The sequence below is a fragment of the Vitis vinifera genome, chromosome 17 (genome assembly GCF_030704535.1).
Source record: "Vitis vinifera cultivar Pinot Noir 40024 chromosome 17, ASM3070453v1".
Classification (NCBI taxonomy): Eukaryota; Viridiplantae; Streptophyta; class Magnoliopsida; order Vitales; family Vitaceae; genus Vitis; species Vitis vinifera.
In genome coordinates this window covers 18,452,320-18,474,244 of record NC_081821.1, presented here as the reverse complement: position 1 = coordinate 18,474,244, position 21,925 = coordinate 18,452,320, and the positions used below count along the sequence as shown (strand labels likewise).

Here is a 21,925-nt window from a genome sequence, read left to right as displayed (position 1 = left end):
TGACTCCATACCATTGAAGGATTTAACTACACACTTGAAAGATAGATTTTGAAATAGTTTAAAGCACTTCTTGATATTTGGAATAACATTTTTACAAGGATTAGGTATTTAACAAATATGGGGAATCACTTAAAAGTGATTCCAAGATAATCGCTTAATGGGTTAATACCAAGGATCAACATTTTGTTATATATTAACATTACAAAGAAAACATCTGAGCGTATTTCAAATTGAAGTATTTTTAATTAAAGTGTTTTCTTTAAAAGTATTTTAAGAAAATTCACCTATCAAAAACTTCTCTAGGAAGTATTGCAAGAGATTTTTCAACTTTATTAAAGCCCTTTTCTAAATTTTACCAATTACCATTTTTTTTTTAAAAAAAAAAATTACATTTTATGTTAGGAGTGCTTTCTCAAAGCACGGGCAGATGGACTCTATAAACACTATTCTCTTTGAAAACACTTCTAACGGAAGAGCTAATAATAAAAGCCCAAAGGATAAACATATTTTAACTAGAATCACTCGAACATGAAAAATCACTTTAGGTGATTATCTAGATTTTTTAAAAGTGGTTTTAAGAAGCTTGCCAAAAGCCTAAATGCTATAAGAAAGATACTTCCAAACAATGCTTCTCACCCTTCAAGAATCACTCTCTATGTGACCATAAACTCAAGTAAATATTCATTCCCAATCTCCTATTTGCGTTTGGTTTTCAGTTCTGACTAAGCCGTTGAGTTGGTCTGAAGCTCCATGTCTCTATAAATATACCATTTTTTGTACCTTTGGTGTCCAGGAAGAACAGGTCTAAGCCGAGGTGCTGATGTGCAGTCCAAACAGCAGCATCCTCTTAAATCCTTTAAGCACTGTGTACAACATCTGAAAATAGAGACAAATACGCATTACAACTGGAGGGAAAAACAATCACCCAAACATATGACCATCTAATCTCCAGGATTATTACATGCATATGAGCTCGTTTGGAAGCGATTCTAGTTAAAAGAGTTTTTATTTATAGCATTTTGTTAGTAGTGTTTCCATTAGAAACACTTATTTTGGTAGTTTTTTTAACAAATGTATTATATAACCAAAAAAATGATTTTTGAAAGAATCATCTATTACCTATCAAGCAACGGTCTAGGAATCACTTCAAATGATTCTCCAGACTTTTAAAAGTGATTTCAAATATTTTTCAACTGTTTAATTTTTATTAAAAAGAAAATTGTTTCCAAGCATTAGGAAGTGCTTTTTACCCTTTTCAAGATCACTCTCAAATAGTCTCTAAATCCAAAAATGAAGAAGGTATTAAATACCTCTCTTGTACCACCTCAGAGGTGCATGTGGTACAATCATTTATTCATAATCTGTCATTTCAAAGGTTAGAAATAAATAAAAAGAGTTATTTGGATATACAAATGACCAGCATTTTTAACTTTCCAAGTTGATAATGGCATGTTTGGGCTAACATCCATAGGGATAATGTATCAAGTTATGTGTCTCCTCATCTCTAAGGACTTGTATCTACAATAAAGACAATTGCAGAAATATAAAACAATTAGTATTAACATCGACTGTGGTTTGGCTCCTTGGATACTTTTTCCATAAGATATAGAAATTGCAAAAAATAAATAAATAAATAAAAAGGAAGAAGGAGAAGGAAGAAACTTACAGAAAAAGGAGATTGCAGTCAAGATTGGCACAATTCCGATGCCTTAACTCATGGAGTTGTGAGTTGCATATGTAGCATCTAGCAAATGTACTACCCTCAGATACTTGGTGAGCCCCGCTTGTCTCACTCACGGCCTCAGTCTTGTAGGTAGAAGGCGGGAGAGAGAGACGGGAATCAAATACAAACAAATTCCCAATCCATTCCATAGGACCTTCCTTCTCAAGATAATGAGAAACGCCACCCTTCAAAGTGTACAAGTTCTGGAATCCCCTTTGTCTGCCATGAGCAAAAAAAGGAATTAACTGTAAAGCAGAACAATATACAATCTTGAAAGTAGACAATACAAAGTACAAGGCCCAGACATGGCAACTCAATGATATCCCTCTTTCCCTTTCTTGATGATTGACAGATTCCAGTCATAGTTCTTTTGTGATATTAAGAAAATATTGAACTCAGCTGATAAAATTAAAGAAAAATGGAAAATCTAAAGTTGGGATAAAAGGGAATTAGATAGGGCTGAAGCCTAGCTTAGAGAACAGCACTTTGATGCAATTCAACAAGGCCTTAAATCCCAACTATAGTTTGGCTCTATAATTCCATTTTCACCATTAACCTCCTATGTGGAACCAGAATATTAACATCGACTGACAGTTTAAACATCCAGTTTCAAAAAAAATACAATAGAATGTCGATTTCAGAAATCTTTATAAGAAACGTCAATGGAAACTTGAAATGCACTTCAAGAACTGTAGGTGCAAACAAGCTTTTAGGGAAAATCCGTTAACAACATCAATTAAGAAAGGCAGGTGCAGATTTTTGAGAGGATAGAATCTCCAATTTCTAAGGTTACATGTGTAGATTTTGAGAGGATAGAATTTCCAATTTCTAAGGTTAAAGAAGTTACGCTGCTCTAATTGCAGCCTTGGTCAGAGGTAGCTCTTCAGGCAGGAGGCCTTGTCCTGTGGATTTAATTAGCAGCCAGGAATGTACAACTAGCTAGCGAGTCCTATATTTTCTTTTTCTTTTATCCCTTTGTAAAGTCTTGCTCTACTGCAATCAGAGTTTATTTCCTGTGTACATGGGTTGTACCCCCTTCAATACATGTTAATTCAGTTTCTTAATCTTATCAAAAAGGAAGTTTTATTTTCCAGTATTTTGAGTTGTCTACTAGATTCTCGTGCATATGCGTGTGTAATATAAACAATCAATTTTTGGTTCCAAAGTTACATTTATTTTAATTAGGAATCCATAAGTTCCACTAGTTTGATTTTGAACATATTTATGAAATATATATAAATTTGGACCAAGCAATACCCATGCCACTATGTATACTATATCATGGGTATGGCTTGAAGTATATACACGAAAAATGAAATCACATGGTCCTTGAATGTTCAAATTTCTTAACAAAGGTAGATGACTATGTTTGGAAGCCAATGCTAAAGTTTAGTGTTTGAAGCTGAGTACTTCCAGTGCATTACAACCAAGCATTGTAAAAGATAGAGCAAATACAAGGAATCAGACTACCTTAGAATTGCAGAATACACATCACAACGGATACCTCCAGTACAATACATCAATATATCTGTTTTTTCTTTGTCAACATTTGCTAAAGGATCTGAAACAATAACCTGAAGGAGTAGAAACACAGACAAAAGTGTAGTATGTTCAAAGCATGTTCATAGTCATAACCAGAAAACAAATTATTATTCAAAACTCCACCAAGTAATGATACCAGTTAACAGCTACATGCTTCTCAGCACAAGGTTCAAAAAAGAACAGACATCCAGAGTATGACAACCATAATAGTAAGCATACCATGGAATAAACAAAAGTATACAAGAATACAACCTGAAGATATAGTTATTCTGATAAGAGGGCTGATAGTTTCCTTTATGAGTTGTACTGACAAAAAAATTATGGTTCAAGACATCATCAGAGCCCAATCAAAGTTCTGGTTCTTTTTACCTCTATAGAAGGAAAAGAAAAATGTTTTCCCAGCAAACAATAGCAACTTCATATGTTGCTAACATGCTCAACAAAAATTTATGTGTTACAGCAATCTGGAAACACTAAATAAGGTGGAAAACCACTGAGCAAGAGAACCTTATTCTGAAGAAGCACGTCTACAACTATCATCAGATTTTATCCTTTCAAGTATTTATATCCTACTGATCCTTTATTTAGCTCAATTTCATAGTGACTGTACAAACAAGAGAACAAGGAAATTACATGCTAAATGAGGGATTTCTCCTCATGGGTGTCCAGCTGTGTATACAGATTGTTCTCTATGGGAAACTATCACCCATGATACACACAATGGAGGTTTGGGAGGACATTTTAGTTGAGATAAGTCCTATGCCATGATTCAGTAGATGTACTTTTTTGGCCAAGAATCAAACACACACTTACAATTTTGTCAACAGAAGTCACGTATGCTAAGAACCAAAGGAAAGGATTGAAATACTAGCCTCTGCACCCAATTGCCCATTTTTTCTTGGGGACTGCCTAGAAGTCATAGAGGAATGGATTTCATGTTTTGGTAATGGATTGATTTTCTAAGATGGTGCATGTCATTTGTTTCAAGCAGACTACAAATTCATCACATTTTGCTAACTTTTACTCCTGAGAAACTGTAGTTTGGATGGAGTAAAACAATCATCACAACAGATAGAAAGTCCAAGTTCTTATCACATATTTGGAGAGCCTTGTGAAGAAGTCTTGGAACTGGGCAGCAACAGTGTAGTTCCCATCATCCCCAAACTGATTGGCAGATTGATCTTATCAACAGAGGTTTCGGAAATATATTGTGCCAAGCTAGAAAGAATCGAAGGCAGTGGGAGGCAATCAATGTACAATCTGAATTTGCTTATAACCATTCTAACAACTGGACTATGGCCAAAAGGCCCTTTGAGATGGGGCATGGATGCAGCCAACTCATTCTTATGATCTATACTCTGAACTGCAGATTGGGAGAGTAACATGAGAGGCAAGAACATGGCCAATGAAATGAAATAACGGCATATTCAGGGCAAGCTGAAAATTGAAGAATTAAATGTTAAATATAAGAAGAGTACACAGAAAAAAAGAAAAAGAAAAAGGGAAAACAAAACAAAAATTAAATGGAAAAGAAAAGAAAGGTGATTACAAAGTTTTCAAGGAAAGAAGGTGACGTTTTATCTAGAGAGGCAGAGATTCCCAGTTGGCGCTATCAAGAAAAGGTGAAAATGCTTAGGGAATAGATTTTCCTTTCAACACTCAGGCATCATCCCTGCATTTAAAGATTTAGATTTATATGGATACCATGAAGAAGAGGATGACAGAACTACAACACGTGTTAAAGCTCAAGGGTAAGATTATTCCAGGATGGATGGATGGAAGCAACAGTCTTTGTTATTAAATGTCAAATCTTAGATTTGATATCGTGAATGTCTAGTTCTTTGTAATAGCTGAAGTTAGTTTATGGGAATGGTAAGTGAATGCTTAGGAAAGTATAAGGTCATTAATAAGGTTCAGATATAAGCATTACAAATGAGACAGCACCCTTAGTCTGCTGGACCAATTTTTGTTCAGAAAACAAAATATTGTATTCATTTTACTTGTAAGTTAAGCTTCTAGCAATAAACACTACCATGATACACGGAATTTTCTGGGTTTCCCTATAGAAATTATGATATTAGAGTATAAACAGTGTTTCTTACTTATTTCTGTTAGTGATTTGTTTCTCTATCTGCTTTAATGAATGAAATGAGAAGGTGCTGATGAAGATGAGGAGGGTGGAGCAATCAAGGTGGTACTGATGATGATGCCAGTAAAAGAAGAGGTATGATAAAGCACACGGCAATGAAACGTACTAGGTCACACAAAATACAGATGCCATACTGGAGAGGAAGAGAGAGAATCGGGTTTCCCAACATCACTGTAAGGATAGAAAAGTGAGCTATGTTTGTTTCTACTATTATCACCATTTGCTGGAAGGATTAATTCCTGTTATTATCCCCTTATTTTTCTCTTTTTCTTAAGTCATAAGAACGTTAATTAGTAAAACACAGGAGTCATGTTTATGGACAATTATGTCCAACAAAAATGGGAGTAGAGTATGAATTTCATCACTAGTTTGGAGAATTAATTCTTTTCAATCTCTTTTGGTTTAAGGCTCTACGAAAAAACTTCCAGTTAATGACCAATTTCTGTCCAGAAAAAGGAAAAATATTTTACAGGCTGCTTACCGGACACTAGTAGGCTGGTTCATCTCCAACTGTATAAATGGATCTAATTCTAGAAGATATAATGATATTTCTGCATGTCAAAGAAGAAATCCATCCAAAAAATGGGATCAATCAACTGGATTTATCCCCGATGAATGAGATCTCTGAATGGAAACATCTTCCAAGGTGCCGTGTGAAAATAACAGATCATGGTAGGAGTCTACCCACCTGGGCATCCCTCAGCCTAAAAAGTATTCATATCAAAGCTTACATCCCCATGCTACAATTTGATAGCCTATTGTAGATTGACCATACCTCTGATTGGGATTGCCCAAATGAAGTGCTCCTAAAGCAGTCCACATCAGGTCGTTGAGCACCACGAAAATGACCAACATCCCACTCATAACCTGACTACAAACAATTATAAAATCTTCAAACTTAATTGGCTGAAAGAAAGAGCATGGAATGCTCAAACAGTCTTCAACACTAAAGAAATAATAGCAAGATCCAAAGAACGAAACTATCAGATGGATCACAAATAACAAAATGTCATATTGCAAAAAAGATGCAAAAAGTTGTGCCCCAATTCCACATGCATCATATAATTCAAATATGCACTTAGCAAGCAGTGAAATCTTATATAAATTATACAAGTTTCTTTCAAAATTATTAAATTGTCATTCATTTTGAACAAATTAGCAAGTCTTTGTGAAATTATTTTCCTCTGGATTGTCTCTTCAGGTTAAAAGAGTGAGACTGCATAGCCACACATCCTTTAATGCCACCGCAATAGTTATCCATCCAGAATTGTGTGCTGATCTAATTAGATTAGTAACTTATAGCCAACCTCAACTGATATTTTAGTACATCCATTCTGTATTTCTGTTTATCATCTTCAGAGTGTTCTGCTCCCATGGCTGCCATTGGGTTATGTTGGGACATTAAGTCTTGTACTTTGTTTGTTGGCAATTTTGTTCCTTTTCATTCTGATATAGGAACATTTTTAGATGGCGACTTACTCTCCATTGAAGGTTCAAAGTTGCTATTCAATCAACCGGATTGTCACAAGTAAGTCTGAAAAGGTTTGTTAAAGGCAAGTTAATTCTTTTTTTTTTTTAATAAGGTAGGATTAGATCGGAAGTTTTAAAATTGTGTTAAATGTTTTCATTAATTTTTTACAACTTTAAGATTTTATTTTTTAAGAAAATTCTTTTCTTAATAAATTTTTAGAAAGTTGATATTTTATTTTTTTAAGAAAATTATTTTCTTAATTAATTTTTAGAAAGTTGATATTTTATTTAAAATTATTTTCTTAATTAATTTTTGGAAAATTGATATTTTATCTTTTAAGAAAATTTTGTTTCCAACCCTATAGGCTCTTAGGCCTATATATACCCTACCTAAATATGTTTTTGAGGGAACACTTTGAGAGAATCAACCAATTTGCCCTATCATTCTCAATCTCTAAGCAAGGATTCATAGGATTGAATTTTGGGTTGTTCCAAGGACTTGCATCCCCTCAGAGTTTGTGAGGAATCCACCAAAACATCTCCTCAAAGGCTAAGAGGAACCCATTGGAGCATTGGAGGTGTTGCATCGTGGACGTGGATCAAGGTGCTAAAGAGTAAGTCTTTAAGGTAAAGCAGTCAGGTAAAACTGTGTACTTTTATCTCAAATAGTGGATCTTAAAACCTATGGTTTTTTATCTCCATAATTAGTGTGGGGGTTTTCCACATAAATATTTGTATGTCCCGTGCTTGGTTTTTTTTATTATTGTTGATCTTTGATTACTTTGTTTATCCCTAATATTTTTAGGTTTTATTTTGGGTAATTTTATTCAACTCCTATCTTATAATCTTTAAGAAACACCCATTTCCACACCCCACCCACCCCCCCCCCCCCCCCCCCCCCGGATGCCGGATGTTACCCTAATGGAACCTTTCCTGTGCTGTAATCCTGTGACAATTCTGTCAAGTTACTGTCTGTCTGACCTAAAGCAAAATGCTTTCTAAAGTTCGGTCACCTATAGACATAAAATAACAGAAAAGTCATACCAACTTGGAAATCTGGTGAGTTCCTTGTGTCAAACTTTAATAAAATATTCCAAAAGGATTAAGTCACCAAGGAATCTGTTGGTTGAAGTATGAGGAATCTCTACTTTTCCCTACTTCTCAAGTGGTGTCAATACAATTTCCCTTTTATTAATCAATAAATTTGTAAGTGACGCATGGTGGGTTGGAGTTGGATGGCCACTCAATGACATGGGGCACTAACCAGATATTCCAATGAGAAGATAAAACCAAGCCAACTGGGGGACAGTAAAACAGAAGGAAGTTATGAAAGCAGATTTGCCATATTAAACTCCAACAGTACACAAAATAATGACTAGGCCACTGATTTTTATTTCATAATGATTTTATAAATTCAGTTTTATTTGATGTTTCACTCATAGAAAGCCGTGTTGGATTTTGATGATGAGAATACTATATGAGAGGGGCACATTCTGCAATTAAGGAAAATAATTATATGATCTGCCACTCTTCCAATCTTCAATGCTTATTCTACAAATTTCCAACAGATAACCCACTTTAGAACACATACAACAAAAATAAATCACACAACTATTGAGACCACTTTTAGCCAAGAAAATTCTAGGCGAAACCATTCCTAGAAGATAAGGGAGTGGTAGATACCGTTTCTCACATCCAATAGAATACAGTTTGCATTTGAATTCTCATTTGATGCATCATCAATTTTATTTACTGCTTCCAATCTTTTCCTCCATTCTGACGGTGCCAAAGCTGTTGCCCGCAGCAAAGGATCAAGCAAAGGAATATGTGAAATACCTCCCTCTAACTGGATAAATTAAGTGATAGCAATATTCAGATTCACAGAAGCAATAAAAAAAATAGAAAATAAGAAACTTCCAACCTGACAGAGTTAAATAGCTTTACTCAAATCCTTAAAATCTTACTCAAAATGTAAATTAAAAAGTAGTTTTCTTTCCTAGGAGAAAAAAAAATGTGGATGATAGAAACAAGTATATAGAGAAAACAATAGCTCAAGTAAATGGCTGGAGCACAATGGAAACAATGGTATAAAAAGAATAGTTCTTATGGAAAAGCAAGATTAATAAATTTGAGCCAAAATGCACAGGGAACCAGTAAGCTGTCATATAGCTTGCCTGTACTAATGAGGGCTTATACCGCAGCTTCAATTTTGGAAAGGCATGTCCATTTGAAGCTGGAGAAATCTGAACCAGTATATCAGAAAATCTGTGGTCTTCTCTTAACCATTCAACATATGCAAGAGCATCCTTTGATGGCCCACTGTACTGAATTAAAATGGAGAACATTCAGAAGAGAATATTAAGACAGGCATGATAAATCCCAGTGCAATGAAAAAATCAATCTAACGAACAAAGGAAGCACTATATGAAATAACAAAATAAACATGCCCAATGATGATCAAACAATTTTTATGCATCAGAAGATCTACATTGCCCATTGCATTTTGTAACAATATTGTCTGTTCCAAGCGAGGAGATGGGGGAGACTACTAGAAGAGAGGAAGGGTAGAGAATAGAAAGGGAAACACCATTTTACTTTGTTAAGATAATCTATATTATACTAGCACCCTAACACCCGCCTGTTGGAGAGCACTGACAGTCATAGCTCCTCATTACCAACATAATAAACTGAGCATCAGATCCTACATAAAACCGAGCTTTATACCAAATTGATGCGGGATCTTCCAAAGATCTAGCACCACAATGAGGAACTAAGGTTGGAATTTTGGCTGTAGAATGGTTTAGGGATGAGCAGAAATTGACAAAAGAGGGGTTCAAGAGTAGGTGAGGTCCATAAGGGCTTAGGCGGTTTTGGAGATTTATATGTGTTTTTGTTTTAAACAACAAATTAGAGTATAATGGCAGAAAATAAGTTCTATGTGAAGGATTACTATTCTTCAGGTGATTTGGCTTTGATAGGAACACCAGGATCTCCAAGAATGAGAGGTTTATTGACTATGTAGGTAGAATATTTGTTGTCTCACTCTCTGTCAGTGTCTGTTACCAAAAAGTTCTTCAGGAATCCCATCAACTTAATCCTGTTGTGAGGTGAAAAAGGTTTACCATGAACTTAGAAGGATGGTTGTGATCAGGGCTAAGAAAGCTAGTTCACCATAGGGAGCCTCAAGCTCAATTTTGATGGTTCTTTGAGTGACCAATGAAAGTTGAGGGTTGGTAGATTGTCTAGAGACCATGGAACAAATTGGTTAGAGCTTTCTATAGACCATGATTAGTTCAGCCTTTAAGGAGACAATCCTAGCTTTATTCGAATGTTTGGAAAGGGTATCCTGATTGGGAGTTAGTAACCTTCTAGAGAAGAGGGACTCAGTGAGTGTTCTCTCTTGGGTTACTTAGGAAAAGAGAGGGCATTGGAGATTTGAATTGTGGAATCACAGGATTTTGACCTCTGTAGAGGTCCAGAGAACTTGGAAGTCTAGATTGGATAACCAAGAAGCAGAATGAGGAGCTGCCTTGTCAAAGGAGTTTGTTGCGGATGTCCCCCTCTTTGAGCTTCTCTCGGATTTTCTTCCTGGGTCTTTTCAGGGTGGTGACTTTATTTCAGAACAACTTGTTAGGCTCTTTCTTCCTGTAGCTGACTAGAAGGATCTCACCCATACTTGTATTGGTTTTCCCTTTTTCATTATTAGAATTTCCATATTTCCTATTAAAAAGGAACAGAGAAAAAGAAGATATCTCGACAATTCAACTTTCACTAATTTCAAAAGAGAGCATTACAACCTTTTAATAACTGAAGATCCTAAAAACAACGAAACCAACATGTTCAGCCAAAACTCTGATAAAAAAAATGTTCAGCCAAAACAGCAAAAATGAGAGAAAGTTATAACCTTGGCTGTAGAAGTAAACAAGAATGTACCATAGTTGATGGATAATTTAAAAATAATAAGTATAGCCTAGTTGGTTTATAAAAGGTTTTAGCATTCATATAATTACCAAACCTAAATTGAAAGATACTTATATTTGAAACCAAACTCAGGATAAATTTATATTGCAGCACCATTCTATGGAGCAATTTCTTGATAAGTCCAACTGAGATCTATTCAGCATAGAAAAATTGACCTAATCAAGCATTCGTGATTGATTTATAAAGCAACATGCCTATGAGCATTAACAGCTGTATAATAAACTTGGATATTGCAGCAGGGACTTCTCTGATCCAGAACAATTTCTAAGTCAGACACAAAAGTATTGTGACCCTGACTCCCTGAATTATGCTTATGTAAAAAATAGCACCATCAATTTTTATTTCATAAAGATCTGACCAACGAGGGGTAGTATCTTCCCAACATAAAGACTTGTGAATAAAAGAAACCATGATCGATAAACACCATTCTATGACATAACCCCAGCAAAGTACCATTCGAACATGCAGACTTATAAATAATATGCATCTCAGTTGCAACCATGCACAAATTCATAAACAATTAAAATAATAATACATGCTTTGCATAGCTGTACAAGCATAAACAAGGGCACATGTGAAGAGAGAATTATGTTCAAGAGATGCCACATAGAAAAAATAAAGATATCTGATTAGAAGGGAGACCACCCTACCTGTGCATTAATGCCTTGCTCATTTATATATACTCGGCCATGTATGTCAAAGCCCTGACAATCGAACATAAAGTGGAAACTGAGCAGAAAATGTAAGCTGAATAATTGATTCTAGATTAATGATGTCTAATTATAACATAGTTAATAATCTTCTTTTTTTTATAGGCTAATTATAACATAATTAATCTTTTTACTACAATTTGCCACAGTTCATGTCCCAATGTCCCATATCCACATGGTCAGCACAGTAATACATTTGAAGGATTTATGCAATTGATGAGTTCTTTTCTTTTCTTTTTTTCTATTATAAGAGGAGAATCTATGAGAAAACCAAAGAAAATAAGAAGCCAAATAACAAATGGTTCTTAGGAACAAAATAGGAAACAAAAAATCAAAAAGAACCCAACAACCACAAGGAGTTACATCTTTTATTAAGTGCAAAACCAATACAACTAAGGAGGAAATGAGTGATCGTGGCAGAGCTCCAGAGACTAAAACATTTGCCTTAGCAAGGGATCCACCTGGAAAAAAAAAGGAGGGGGGAAATGATGCGCACTGCTATAGCTAGCACTTAGCAGCCAGATGATGACAACAGTCCAGAATCTCTCATCCTGCCAGAGTAGCTATGAAGACCTAATTGGGAATGGCTCTTTCTGGTATTTTACATAATACAGCATTTCTCAAGACCCAAACCTATGCATTTGTGTCCATCCAAAAGCCCTAGAACTAGTGGAATCACAGTGGGACCATCATGCTTCTAAGGCCAAAATCCTTGGCCTCTAAGTGGCCAGTCTCAGGATGCCCCTTCCAAGGCAATCCCTACTCTGGTGGTTTGTCGCCCTTTTTTAACCTAGGACATGCTCTAATACCAAATGCTAAGAAACTTGACCAATATGCTAAAAGATCAATCACTCACAATGAAATCAAAATCCCATAACCTTTCAGAATGGTAACAAATAAAGATACATATACCCACCTACAAAAATATATTACTTTTAAAAGCAATGAGGGTGGGTGAACTTGGTCTCTTACTTTAAAAACCTAAAAAACACCTAACTGCTTAAGCCTATAACGTATGCATACACATAAATCTATAAAATGCAATAAGAAAAATATCCCTAATTGCTTAAGAGTTAAGACATGACTCAAATCACCACCACTCCAATTTGCCCATCCCATTGAACTCCTAAGAAGACAAGAAATAACTTCCTGCTCAAAAAAGAGCTTCCACAAGAACGAACGATGTTCTTACTTACAACTTAAACTTGTTTTAAAGTTATAAAGCTTCACTAAAATCATTTACTGACATTTTTGGCTTCATAACTTTTACCAAATTCATAATTTTCAAATTGCAATATTATTTGGTAAAAGTTTCATTACAAATGAAATAGTCAATGTTTAAAAAGCTAAAGGCGGTCTTGGGGCGTTTTACCTAAATGAGGCAAGGTATAAGCCTCAAGGCAAAATGAGGCATAAGCCTCAATTGAAACAAAAAAAACAAAATAAAAATATTAAAAAAAAAAAAAAAAACTCATAAAATCATAATAAATTGAAAAATAAAAAAGACATAAACTTCATAATAATAAAATTAATTATTTTTCATTGTTAATAGTTCTAATTTAGTTACTTTTTCTCTCATAAAATTTAGCTCTCTCTCATGGTTTATTTTTCATTGTTAATAATTCTAAGTTAGTTCCTTTTTCTCTCATATAATTAGCTCTCTCTCATGGTTTTACCAAATAATTTTCAACATTAATATTCCTATCACTAGGATCCTCTAAGGAATATAGTCATATCCAATTGCTATATTATCCTCCCCATTGGTGTTAATATCCACCCATTCCTCATCTTCTTCTTCCACCAATTGTATTGGTATCTTTTTTTATCTATCAATGATTAGATTATATATGAGATCAATGAACAATCAACAATTCCCTTATTCTTCTCAATCTTTTTTTTCCCTTTCATTCAATAAGACCAAATTTTGTAAAAGGTTTAATGAAGTAGGGACTCAATACAAAATTCATGAAATGTATATCAGAAGTGCACAAAAGCATAAATGATAGAACCCATTAAAACTCATTGAATATTGATATTTAAGTCTCTTATGAAATATATACTAAATGCCCATAAAGGCCGAAAACCCTTAGGATATTTAGGCTTAGGCCTCATTAGCCTTGAGGCTATAACCTCAAAGCTATAAGCCTTGGCAAGGTGAGACTTAAGCCTCAATTACCTTAACTGAGGCTATAGCCTCAAGGCTAATCTTTAGAACCTTGCCTTGAGGTGAGTGATGTAGGACAACCCTAGCATGGTTGCCTACACTCAAGGTTAGGTGGACTAGGGTTTTATTTTTAGGATGTAAGGAGAGAAACAAGGAATAAATTTTAGGGTAGAGCATAGTTGTGAAAGGCGCGCCTAAGGTGCGCCTAGGCTCGGGGCGACGCGACGCCACCCTCCGGCGCCTCGCCTGAAGGCAAGCGACGCCCCTTCAGGAAGGCCCGCTTAGGCGCGCAAGGCGCTCGCCTCCGGCAAGGCGCGAGGCGCTCGCCTGAGTCGCCTCCGACGGTCCGACCAGGTACGCACCCCTCTTTCTCCTTCTTCTTCTTTTTCTCTTCTTCCTCCCATCGGGTTGCAGAACTCTCAGCCTTAATTTTTTTTTTAATTTGTGGGACCAAACGGCGTCGTTTTGGCCCTTTTTAATTTAAAAGGAAGGGTCCAAAACGACGTCGTTTTGGACCCTGTTCCTTTAAAAAAAAAAACAGGTCAAAATGACGCCGTTTTGGCCTATTCCTCCATTCCAGCCCCCTTTTCTAGTCTTTCTCAACCCGAGACCACTCCCAATCGTGCCCTAGCCTCAGCCGTGCTGGAGAAGTGAAGAAGAAGAAGAAAAAAAATATATATATATAGGGGAAAATAGGAGAAAATATATAAGTAAATTAGGGTGCGCCTCACTTCACTAAAGCCCGCGCCTTAGGTGCGCCTTACGCCTCAGGCTCCAGGACTACTTTGCGCCTTGGTGCGCCTTAAGCCTTTTAAAACTATGGGGTAGAGAAACTTATAAGATAAAAAGAGAGAGAAAGAAGAAACAATGAAGAAAAGATGGAAAACCTTAGAGTCTCACTAAGGCCTTCTAAAAGTCTTACCTACAAGAAAATCAATGGAGTCTCACCATTGAGGGTTGCAACCTTGAAATGAAAGAAAATATAATATTGTTAATATCAATTCATCCCTTTGATTTATATTGATTAACCTATTTATAGGCTTCTTTAAGAAATCCAAAGTTTACTAGGACTCTAATAATCTATTATAATTCTAATTCTAATCATAACAACCAAAGTCTACTAGGACTCTAATAACCTATCATGACTCAAATTCTAATTATATTATAACTCAACTAGCTAATCATAATTAGATTCTAAGAAATACCAATCCTAATTCAATTCTAATTAATATTAATCCTACTTAAAGTTTACTTAGGTCTTCCCTTTCCTCCTTGAATAAACTTTAAAAGGCTTTCCCCCATCAATTCCCCCTGGCTTGAAAGAACTCGGCTCTAACGAGTTAGATGCTTAATACAATTCATAGAGATTGGGGTTAAGCTTCTGAAAATCCATTTTCGTAATCCATGTATTTTTAGAGTGTGGTTTGCCTCACCATTTCACCAAAAAATTTTGGTATCTACCTTATCTAGTAGACACAAGTTGATCATCAAGAACATACTCGATCTCAGGACGTGAGCTAAGAGTAGGTGGTGATTGAAGATCCAACTCTTCACTTACATCGTTTTGATGACCATGGTAGATACACAAATCTTCCACATTAAATATTGGACTAAAATGCAAGTCTGAAGGAAGCTCTAACAAATAAGCATTTTCACACAACCACTTTAGTACCCGAAGTGGACCCGTTTTCTTAGCTTGAACCTTTTGATATGTGCTCGGATGAAATCTTTTTGGACTTAGACGAGCCATCACTTGATCACCTTCTTGAAACTGAATATATCTTCGATGTGCATCTACTACCTCTTTATAATTCTCATTGCTGATTTTGATTTTTTCTCACACCTTTTCATGTTTATCTCATATATGACGTGCAAATGCATCACCATCTTGGCTGGTGCGGACAAAAGTAGGTAATGGTATAAGATCAACAGGTTGCTTAGGTTTCAGCCCATATGCCACTTCAAAAGATGAGTACCCAGTAGTACGATTAGTGGAGCTGTTGAAAGCAAACTCGACTTGTGGTAAGACATTGTCCCAATTTCTCAATTGATCTCTCACAATGCATCTCAAAAGAGTATCAAGGCTGCGATTGACAACTTTTGTTTGTCCATCAATTGAGGATGAAAAGAACTTGAAAATTTTAATTGAGTACCTAGCTTGGCCCACAAGGTTTTCCAAAAATAGCTCATAAACTTGGCATCGCGATCAAAAACAATGGATTGTGGTAATCCAAGCAATTGAACTACTTCTTTAAAGAACAAGGCAACAACATAAGAACCATCCAAAGCCTTCTCACATGGGATAAAATGTGTCATTTTGGAAAATCTGTCAACCATAACAAATATGGAATCAAAGCCCCATTGTGTCCTTGGTAATCCAAGTACAAAATCCATGCTCAAGTCTTCCCAAGGCTTGGATGGAATTGGTAATGGTGTATATAACCCTGTATTTTGCTTTGAACCTTTTCCTACTTGACATGCTCGACATTGTTTGATAACCTTCCAAACATCCTTCTTTAAACTAGGCCAAAAGAAGCGATCTTCCACCAAAGCAATGGTCTTATCTTGTCCAAAATGTCCACCCATTCCGCCTCCATGAAGTTCCCATATGACATGATCACGTAGGGAAGTCCTTAGTGAGCATAAACGATTTTTATAAAACAAGTACCCTGCTAAAATCTGGAAATCAATACGTGTTGCATTTGAACCACTTAAAAGAAATGAATAAACATCTCCAAAATCAACATCATTGTCATAACAATGCTTTAATTCTTCAAATCCAATTGTAGTGGCTGACATGTTTACTAAGAGAAGGGCCTTCCTACTAAGGGCATCAGCTACTTTATCTTTAATTCCTACACAATGCTTTAAATTGAAGCTAAACAGCTAAAGAAAACTACTCCATTTTGCATGTCGAGAGTTAAGCTTCTTTTGAGAATTAAGATATTGCAAGGCTTTACGATCCGAATACAAAACAAATTCCTTGTAACTGAGATAATGTTGTGAATGCCTAATGGCTTGCACCACTACATAGAATTCAAGATCATATGTGGAGTATTTTTTCTTTGCCCCATTGAGCTTCTCACTAAAGAAAGTCACAGGATATCTCTCTTAGCTAAGAATTACTCCAATTCCCACATGGGAAGCATCATAGGCCACCTCAAATACTTTCTGAAAGTCTGGTAGACGTAGGATAGGAGAGTTCACCATCTTGGATTTGATTTCTTCAAATGCCTTATTGGACGCCTTGGTCCAAATAATTAAACCAAGTTTCATGCATTCAGTAATCGAGGCCATAATAAAGCTAAAATTTCGAATAAATCATCGATTAAATGTAGTCATTCCATGGAAGCTTTGCACCTCATGGATATTTGTTGGTACTGGCCAATCAACAATAGCTTTGATCTTCTCCAGATCTGTTTCAATACCCTTAAAAGACACAACAAAGCCTAGAAATACAACACTAAGGCTCATGAAAGAACATTTTTTCAAATTAATATAAATTTTTCAACCCGAAGAGTGCACATTACTTGCTTTAAGTGTTCCTCATGATCTTCACAAGATCGACTATAGATAAGAATATCATCAAAATAGACAACAACAAACCGTCCAATAAAAGGTTTCAATACTTGCATCATAACCCGCATGAAGGTACTTGGAGCATTGGTTAGTCCAAACGGCATGACTAACCACTTATACAATTCATCCTTAGTTTTGAAAGATGTCTTTCATTCATCCCTTGGTCTAATACGTATTTGATGATATTCACTTCTTAGATCAATCTTTGAGAAGATTACTGATCCAACCATCATATCTAGCATGTCATCAAGTCTTGGAATTGGAAATCGATACTTGATTGTGATTTTGTTGATTGCACGACTATCTACACACATCCATCATGATCCATCCTTCTTTGGTGTTAGTAGGGCAAGAACTCCACAAGGACTTAGGCTTTCACGAATAAAGCCTTCAGTAAGTAATTCATCAACTTGCCTTTTCAATTCAGCATGTTCTTTTGGATTCATTCTATAGGCTGGAAAATTTGGTAATGATGCACCGGGAATCAAATCAATGGCATGTTGTATGTCACACATAGGAGGAAGTTGATTAAGTAACTTTGTAGGCCACAAGTCAGAAAGTCATCAAGGATTTTACGTATATTTGTTGGATATTCCTTATCTTGCTCTTTAAATTCTTCCACTTCTCGAGCCATTAAAGCAAAAAATACTTTAGTTTCCATGCTCTCTTTTTCAAATTGACACATAGTAAGTACATTTTTTGGCTGTGTCTCCTCTGACTTCTTAATTGGAGAGACTTCTTTCATTGGATGAAGGATCTTCTTACGTCCTTGTGTATGAGAGCATATGTATTTTCATAGTTGTCATGTTGAACTCTTATATCAAAAAGTCAAGGTCTTCCAAGTAAAATATGACATACTTTTATGGGTAAGACCTCACACCATACAGACTCTTCAAAGTCCTTACCAAAAAAGAATGTTACTGAGTAGCAAAAATTTACCGAGATTGGGGTGTCATTAACCCAAGCTACTTTGAATGGATTTGGATGTCTCTCTGTTTTAAGGTTTAGCTTCTCAACAAGTTCTTGCAAAGCTATGTTCAAACTACTACCTCCATCAATATCATGGTGCATAATCTCCCTTGGCAAGAAATACGTGTCTGGAAAATGCTAGTATGTCATCAATCTTTTTCTCCTTTCACCTTTGGGATAGCTAATAAAAGTCGTACTACAAGACTATGTCCTTCCGTCATACCATCATAGTAGTCACATTCTTAACTAACTTCATCTTCATTGTAGGTCTCTTCTTCCTTTAGGTAACTCTCCAATTCAGATTCTGGTTCTTCAACACACCCACCACACTTAAAGCATTAAGGAGTCACGTCTACTTTTCTATCTCCAATACTCATTGAAGTTTTACCCTTATTACCATTCTTATGAGCCACATTCGAAGTCTGTTGAGTGTTGCCCCCACCATTCGCATGATTAGAAGTTCTAAAGTTTGATGTGCTTAAAGGTTTGCTTGCTATCCTATTGGAGAAAGTGCTCTCAATTTGTGAACTTGGATGCCTGGAAACCCGAAATTTAAGGCCTTCTTCTATTTTGAGGGCTAGTTGATAAACATCATCTACAGTATAAGTGTATGCAACTATCATCTCAAATTGAATCTCCATTCAAAGTCCAGTTTTGTAGCGGGCTACAAGTTGAGCATCACTTTCTTGCACTTGATCTCGAATTCTCAATTCATGGAATTCTTCTGTATATTCTTCAACAAACTTGATACCTTGTTTAAGGGAAAACAATTTTGTATACATAAGTTGTTCATAATCAGTTAGGAGAAAGTACTCCTTCACCTTCAACTTCATCCCATCCCATGTGTCAATAGGTGGTTGGTCAGTTCTATGAATTTGATTCTCAATATTATGCCACCATAGACGTGCTACTCCTTTCAACTTTGCCTTCACAAAACGAACTTTTCTATTTTCGAGCATTACATACCAATCAAAGTAATCTTCCATTGACATAATCCAATCAAGAAAAATCATTGGATTTAGTTTTCCATAAAATTCAGCAACTTCAAGACGTACCTTTTTTGTCACATCATCATCTAGCTCAAAAAGTTTGGCCCTTCTTTGATTCCCCATCATAAAATTGTCTTGTTCTTCGCATGATCGACTAGATGATTATCTAAATTGATGACTTGCAATCTTCTCTTCAATTGGTCGTTTTTCTTGACTCTTTTCTAATAACTTCATGATCTCATCAAGTTTGCTATTTAGTTGTATTAAGCATCTTGATGGGATTGTTGTGGCTGAAATTTCCTCCAAGCGTATTGTAGCGGCATCTTGATTGCTAGAAGTTTCTTTTGAACTCATGCTTGCATGAGTTGCTTCGCTCCTTAATTGCATATGCCTTCAAGCTAAGAACTTTGGCTCTAATACCAAAATTGATGTAGGACAACCCTAGGATGGTTGCCTATACTCAGGGTAGGTGGACTAGGGTTTTATTTTTAGGGTGTAAGGAGAGGAACAAAGAATAAATTTTATGGTAGAGAAACTTATAAAATAAGAAATAGAGAGAAAGAAGAAACAATGAAGAAAAGATGGAAAACCTTAGAGTCTCACTAAGGCCTTCTAGGAGTCTCACCTATAAGAAAATCAATGGAGTCTCCCCATTGAGGGTTGCAATCTTGCAATAAAAGAAAATATAATATTATTAATATCAATACATCCCTTTGATTTACATTGATTAGCCCATTTATAGGCTTCTTTAAGAAATCCAAAGTCTACTAGGACTCTAATAACTTATTATAATTCTAATTCTAATTATAACATCCAAAGTCTACTAGGACTCTAATAACCTATCATGACTCAAATCCTAATTATATTATAACTCAACTAGCTAATCTTAATTAGACTCCAACAAATACCAATCTTAATTCAATTCTAATTAATATTAATCCTACTTAAAATTTACTTAGGTCTTCCCTTTCCTCCTTGAATAAACTTTAAAAGGCTTTCCTCTATCAATGAGCCTCACCTTGAGGTGAGTCTCAAGGCAGAAGCCTCAATAGCCTATTAAAACATGGGAAATAGTTTTGTGCATAAGCAAGATACGGGTTGTACAATAAGTAACATTTTTATTTTCTTCTACATTAAGATCTTTTTTAAGAGCTAAGCACTTTTACAAAAATTATATAAAGAGAAACAGAATTTCTAGTTGAGCTTAAAAGAAAGGAGTTTTTATCTTCTCAAAAGAATTCAATGCCTAGATACAAGAAAAGCTTTGATTGGATAAAACAATTTTTGACGTCCAAAAAGTCAATCCAAATACACCAACTTTCCGTCCTCCTTAAACTTACTATTACTCCAACTCTTCTTATCATGTCTGCCCCTTACTCTGAAGAAAGATACATCCACAAATCTTTATATATAAATATGGATTTTGTTTTTCTAGAAAGATGCACCTGATTTCAAAAATGGAACATCAACTAAAAGGATTGTATGTTCAGCAAATACCATTACAGAGGTAGATGACAAGAGAAAGATGCCTTCTATCACATTTTCAACAACTGTTTTTTAAAAACATTTCCTGAAAATTGGTCTTTGCACAGTTCCAGAAAATGGGTGTTCTCACAAAACCATCAAACCTGCATTTTTTAAGAAAACAAACCAAAATTCCAAAACCCCACATATTGTCTCATCCAAAACGTTTCTGAACCAAATAGGGCCAACAAAAAAAGATCATTTGTTCAGTGAATACCTGCAAGAAGGAGAGGTGTTTGGAGACCTCCAATTCAGGGTCTTGGATGAAGACAAAGCGGTAGAAATTAACGACAATGAAACCACCATCATTGCTGAGCTCGGAAGAGACTGCGCACCCACATTTCACATTCTTCTTGGATTCTGATCTGGAGATAGAAATCAAAGCTTTGAGAGTGAGATGGGTTGCAGAGAGTTGAAGGGTTTGAGTGAATAGGGAGAGAGGTTTGTGGGCTGTTGTCGGAAATGGAGAGAGAGTTGGCAAAGAAAGAGATTGCTTGGGAGCGAACACAACGGCGCATTGGAACGACATCGTCGCGGCCGTCGGCGTCATTCTTCTACACGCAAATAAGTCCTTATCCCACTGGGCAAAAGATGAGGTGCCTTTGGGACTCGGATAGGAGATGACCGGACAATGATTTCATTTTTTCTATTTTTTTTCTTTTCTTAAAAAATAAAAATGAATGTGCACATAAATGGAATAACATTTTATTTGCAAAACCTGGACGCCACTTCCTATTGGATAACCCTAAGAAATAAAATTTATTTTGATACTTGCACTTGGAGTCAATGTTTACAAAATCTTCTAATCGAATCATTGATGTAACTCAAAAAAAAAAAAAATATTGACTCATGATTGAAATGTTATTTCATACTCACAATTCGAATGTTATTTCTCTCTTTCTATTGGGACGCTCATCGTGGTCTCCTAAGCATTGACTGGCACAAGACTATGCCATCTCCAAAGCGTCAACTGGCACAAGGCATCGCCATCTCCAAAGCGTCATCTGGCACAAGGTATTATTGTGCAAGAGCCATGTAGCCCTTTTTGCCTGGCCCTAGGATACCAAACAGACACAAATAAGTCAGGCACTATGCATTCCTGCTTAACAAGCATTAACTACAACA

At 35.8% G+C, this 21,925-nt stretch overlaps 1 protein-coding gene across 2 annotated transcripts; it reads right to left on the bottom strand.

Annotated features, from left to right (window-relative positions):
• Window positions 1–480: 480 nt before the first annotated feature.
• Window positions 481–21,459, bottom strand: LOC100254727 (rhodanese-like domain-containing protein 8, chloroplastic). Of its 2 annotated transcripts, none has more exons than XM_002264343.5 (8): window positions 21,018–21,457; window positions 11,516–11,569; window positions 9,059–9,208; window positions 8,568–8,730; window positions 6,190–6,281; window positions 3,194–3,297; window positions 1,667–1,942; window positions 481–876 (listed from the first exon to the last, which is right to left on the bottom strand). In XM_002264343.5, the coding sequence occupies exons 1-8, from the start codon at window positions 21,348–21,350 to the stop codon at window positions 723–725; spliced, it is 1,326 nt and encodes a 441-aa protein (XP_002264379.2). In that variant the 5' UTR covers window positions 21,351–21,457; the 3' UTR covers window positions 481–722. The 2 variants fall into 2 exon arrangements, with proteins under 2 accessions (XP_002264379.2, XP_010663927.1); XM_010665625.3 differs by lacking the exon at window positions 481–876 and adding an exon at window positions 1,212–1,518 and having other exon boundaries at window positions 21,018–21,459.
• Window positions 21,460–21,925: the final 466 nt, after the last annotated feature.

Coding starts and splice junctions, on each gene's coding strand:
- LOC100254727 (XM_002264343.5), bottom strand. CDS start 21,350: ATGACGCCGACGGCCGCGACGATGTCGTTCCAATGCGCCGTTGTGTTC. Junction 6,282..8,567: donor TCTATTGGATGTGAGAAACG/GTATCTACCACT, acceptor GTTTGTAGTCAG/GTTATGAGTGGGATGTTGGT. Junction 1,943..3,193: donor GTGTATTCTGCAATTCTAAG/GTAGTCTGATTC, acceptor TGCTCATGGCAG/ACAAAGGGGATTCCAGAACT.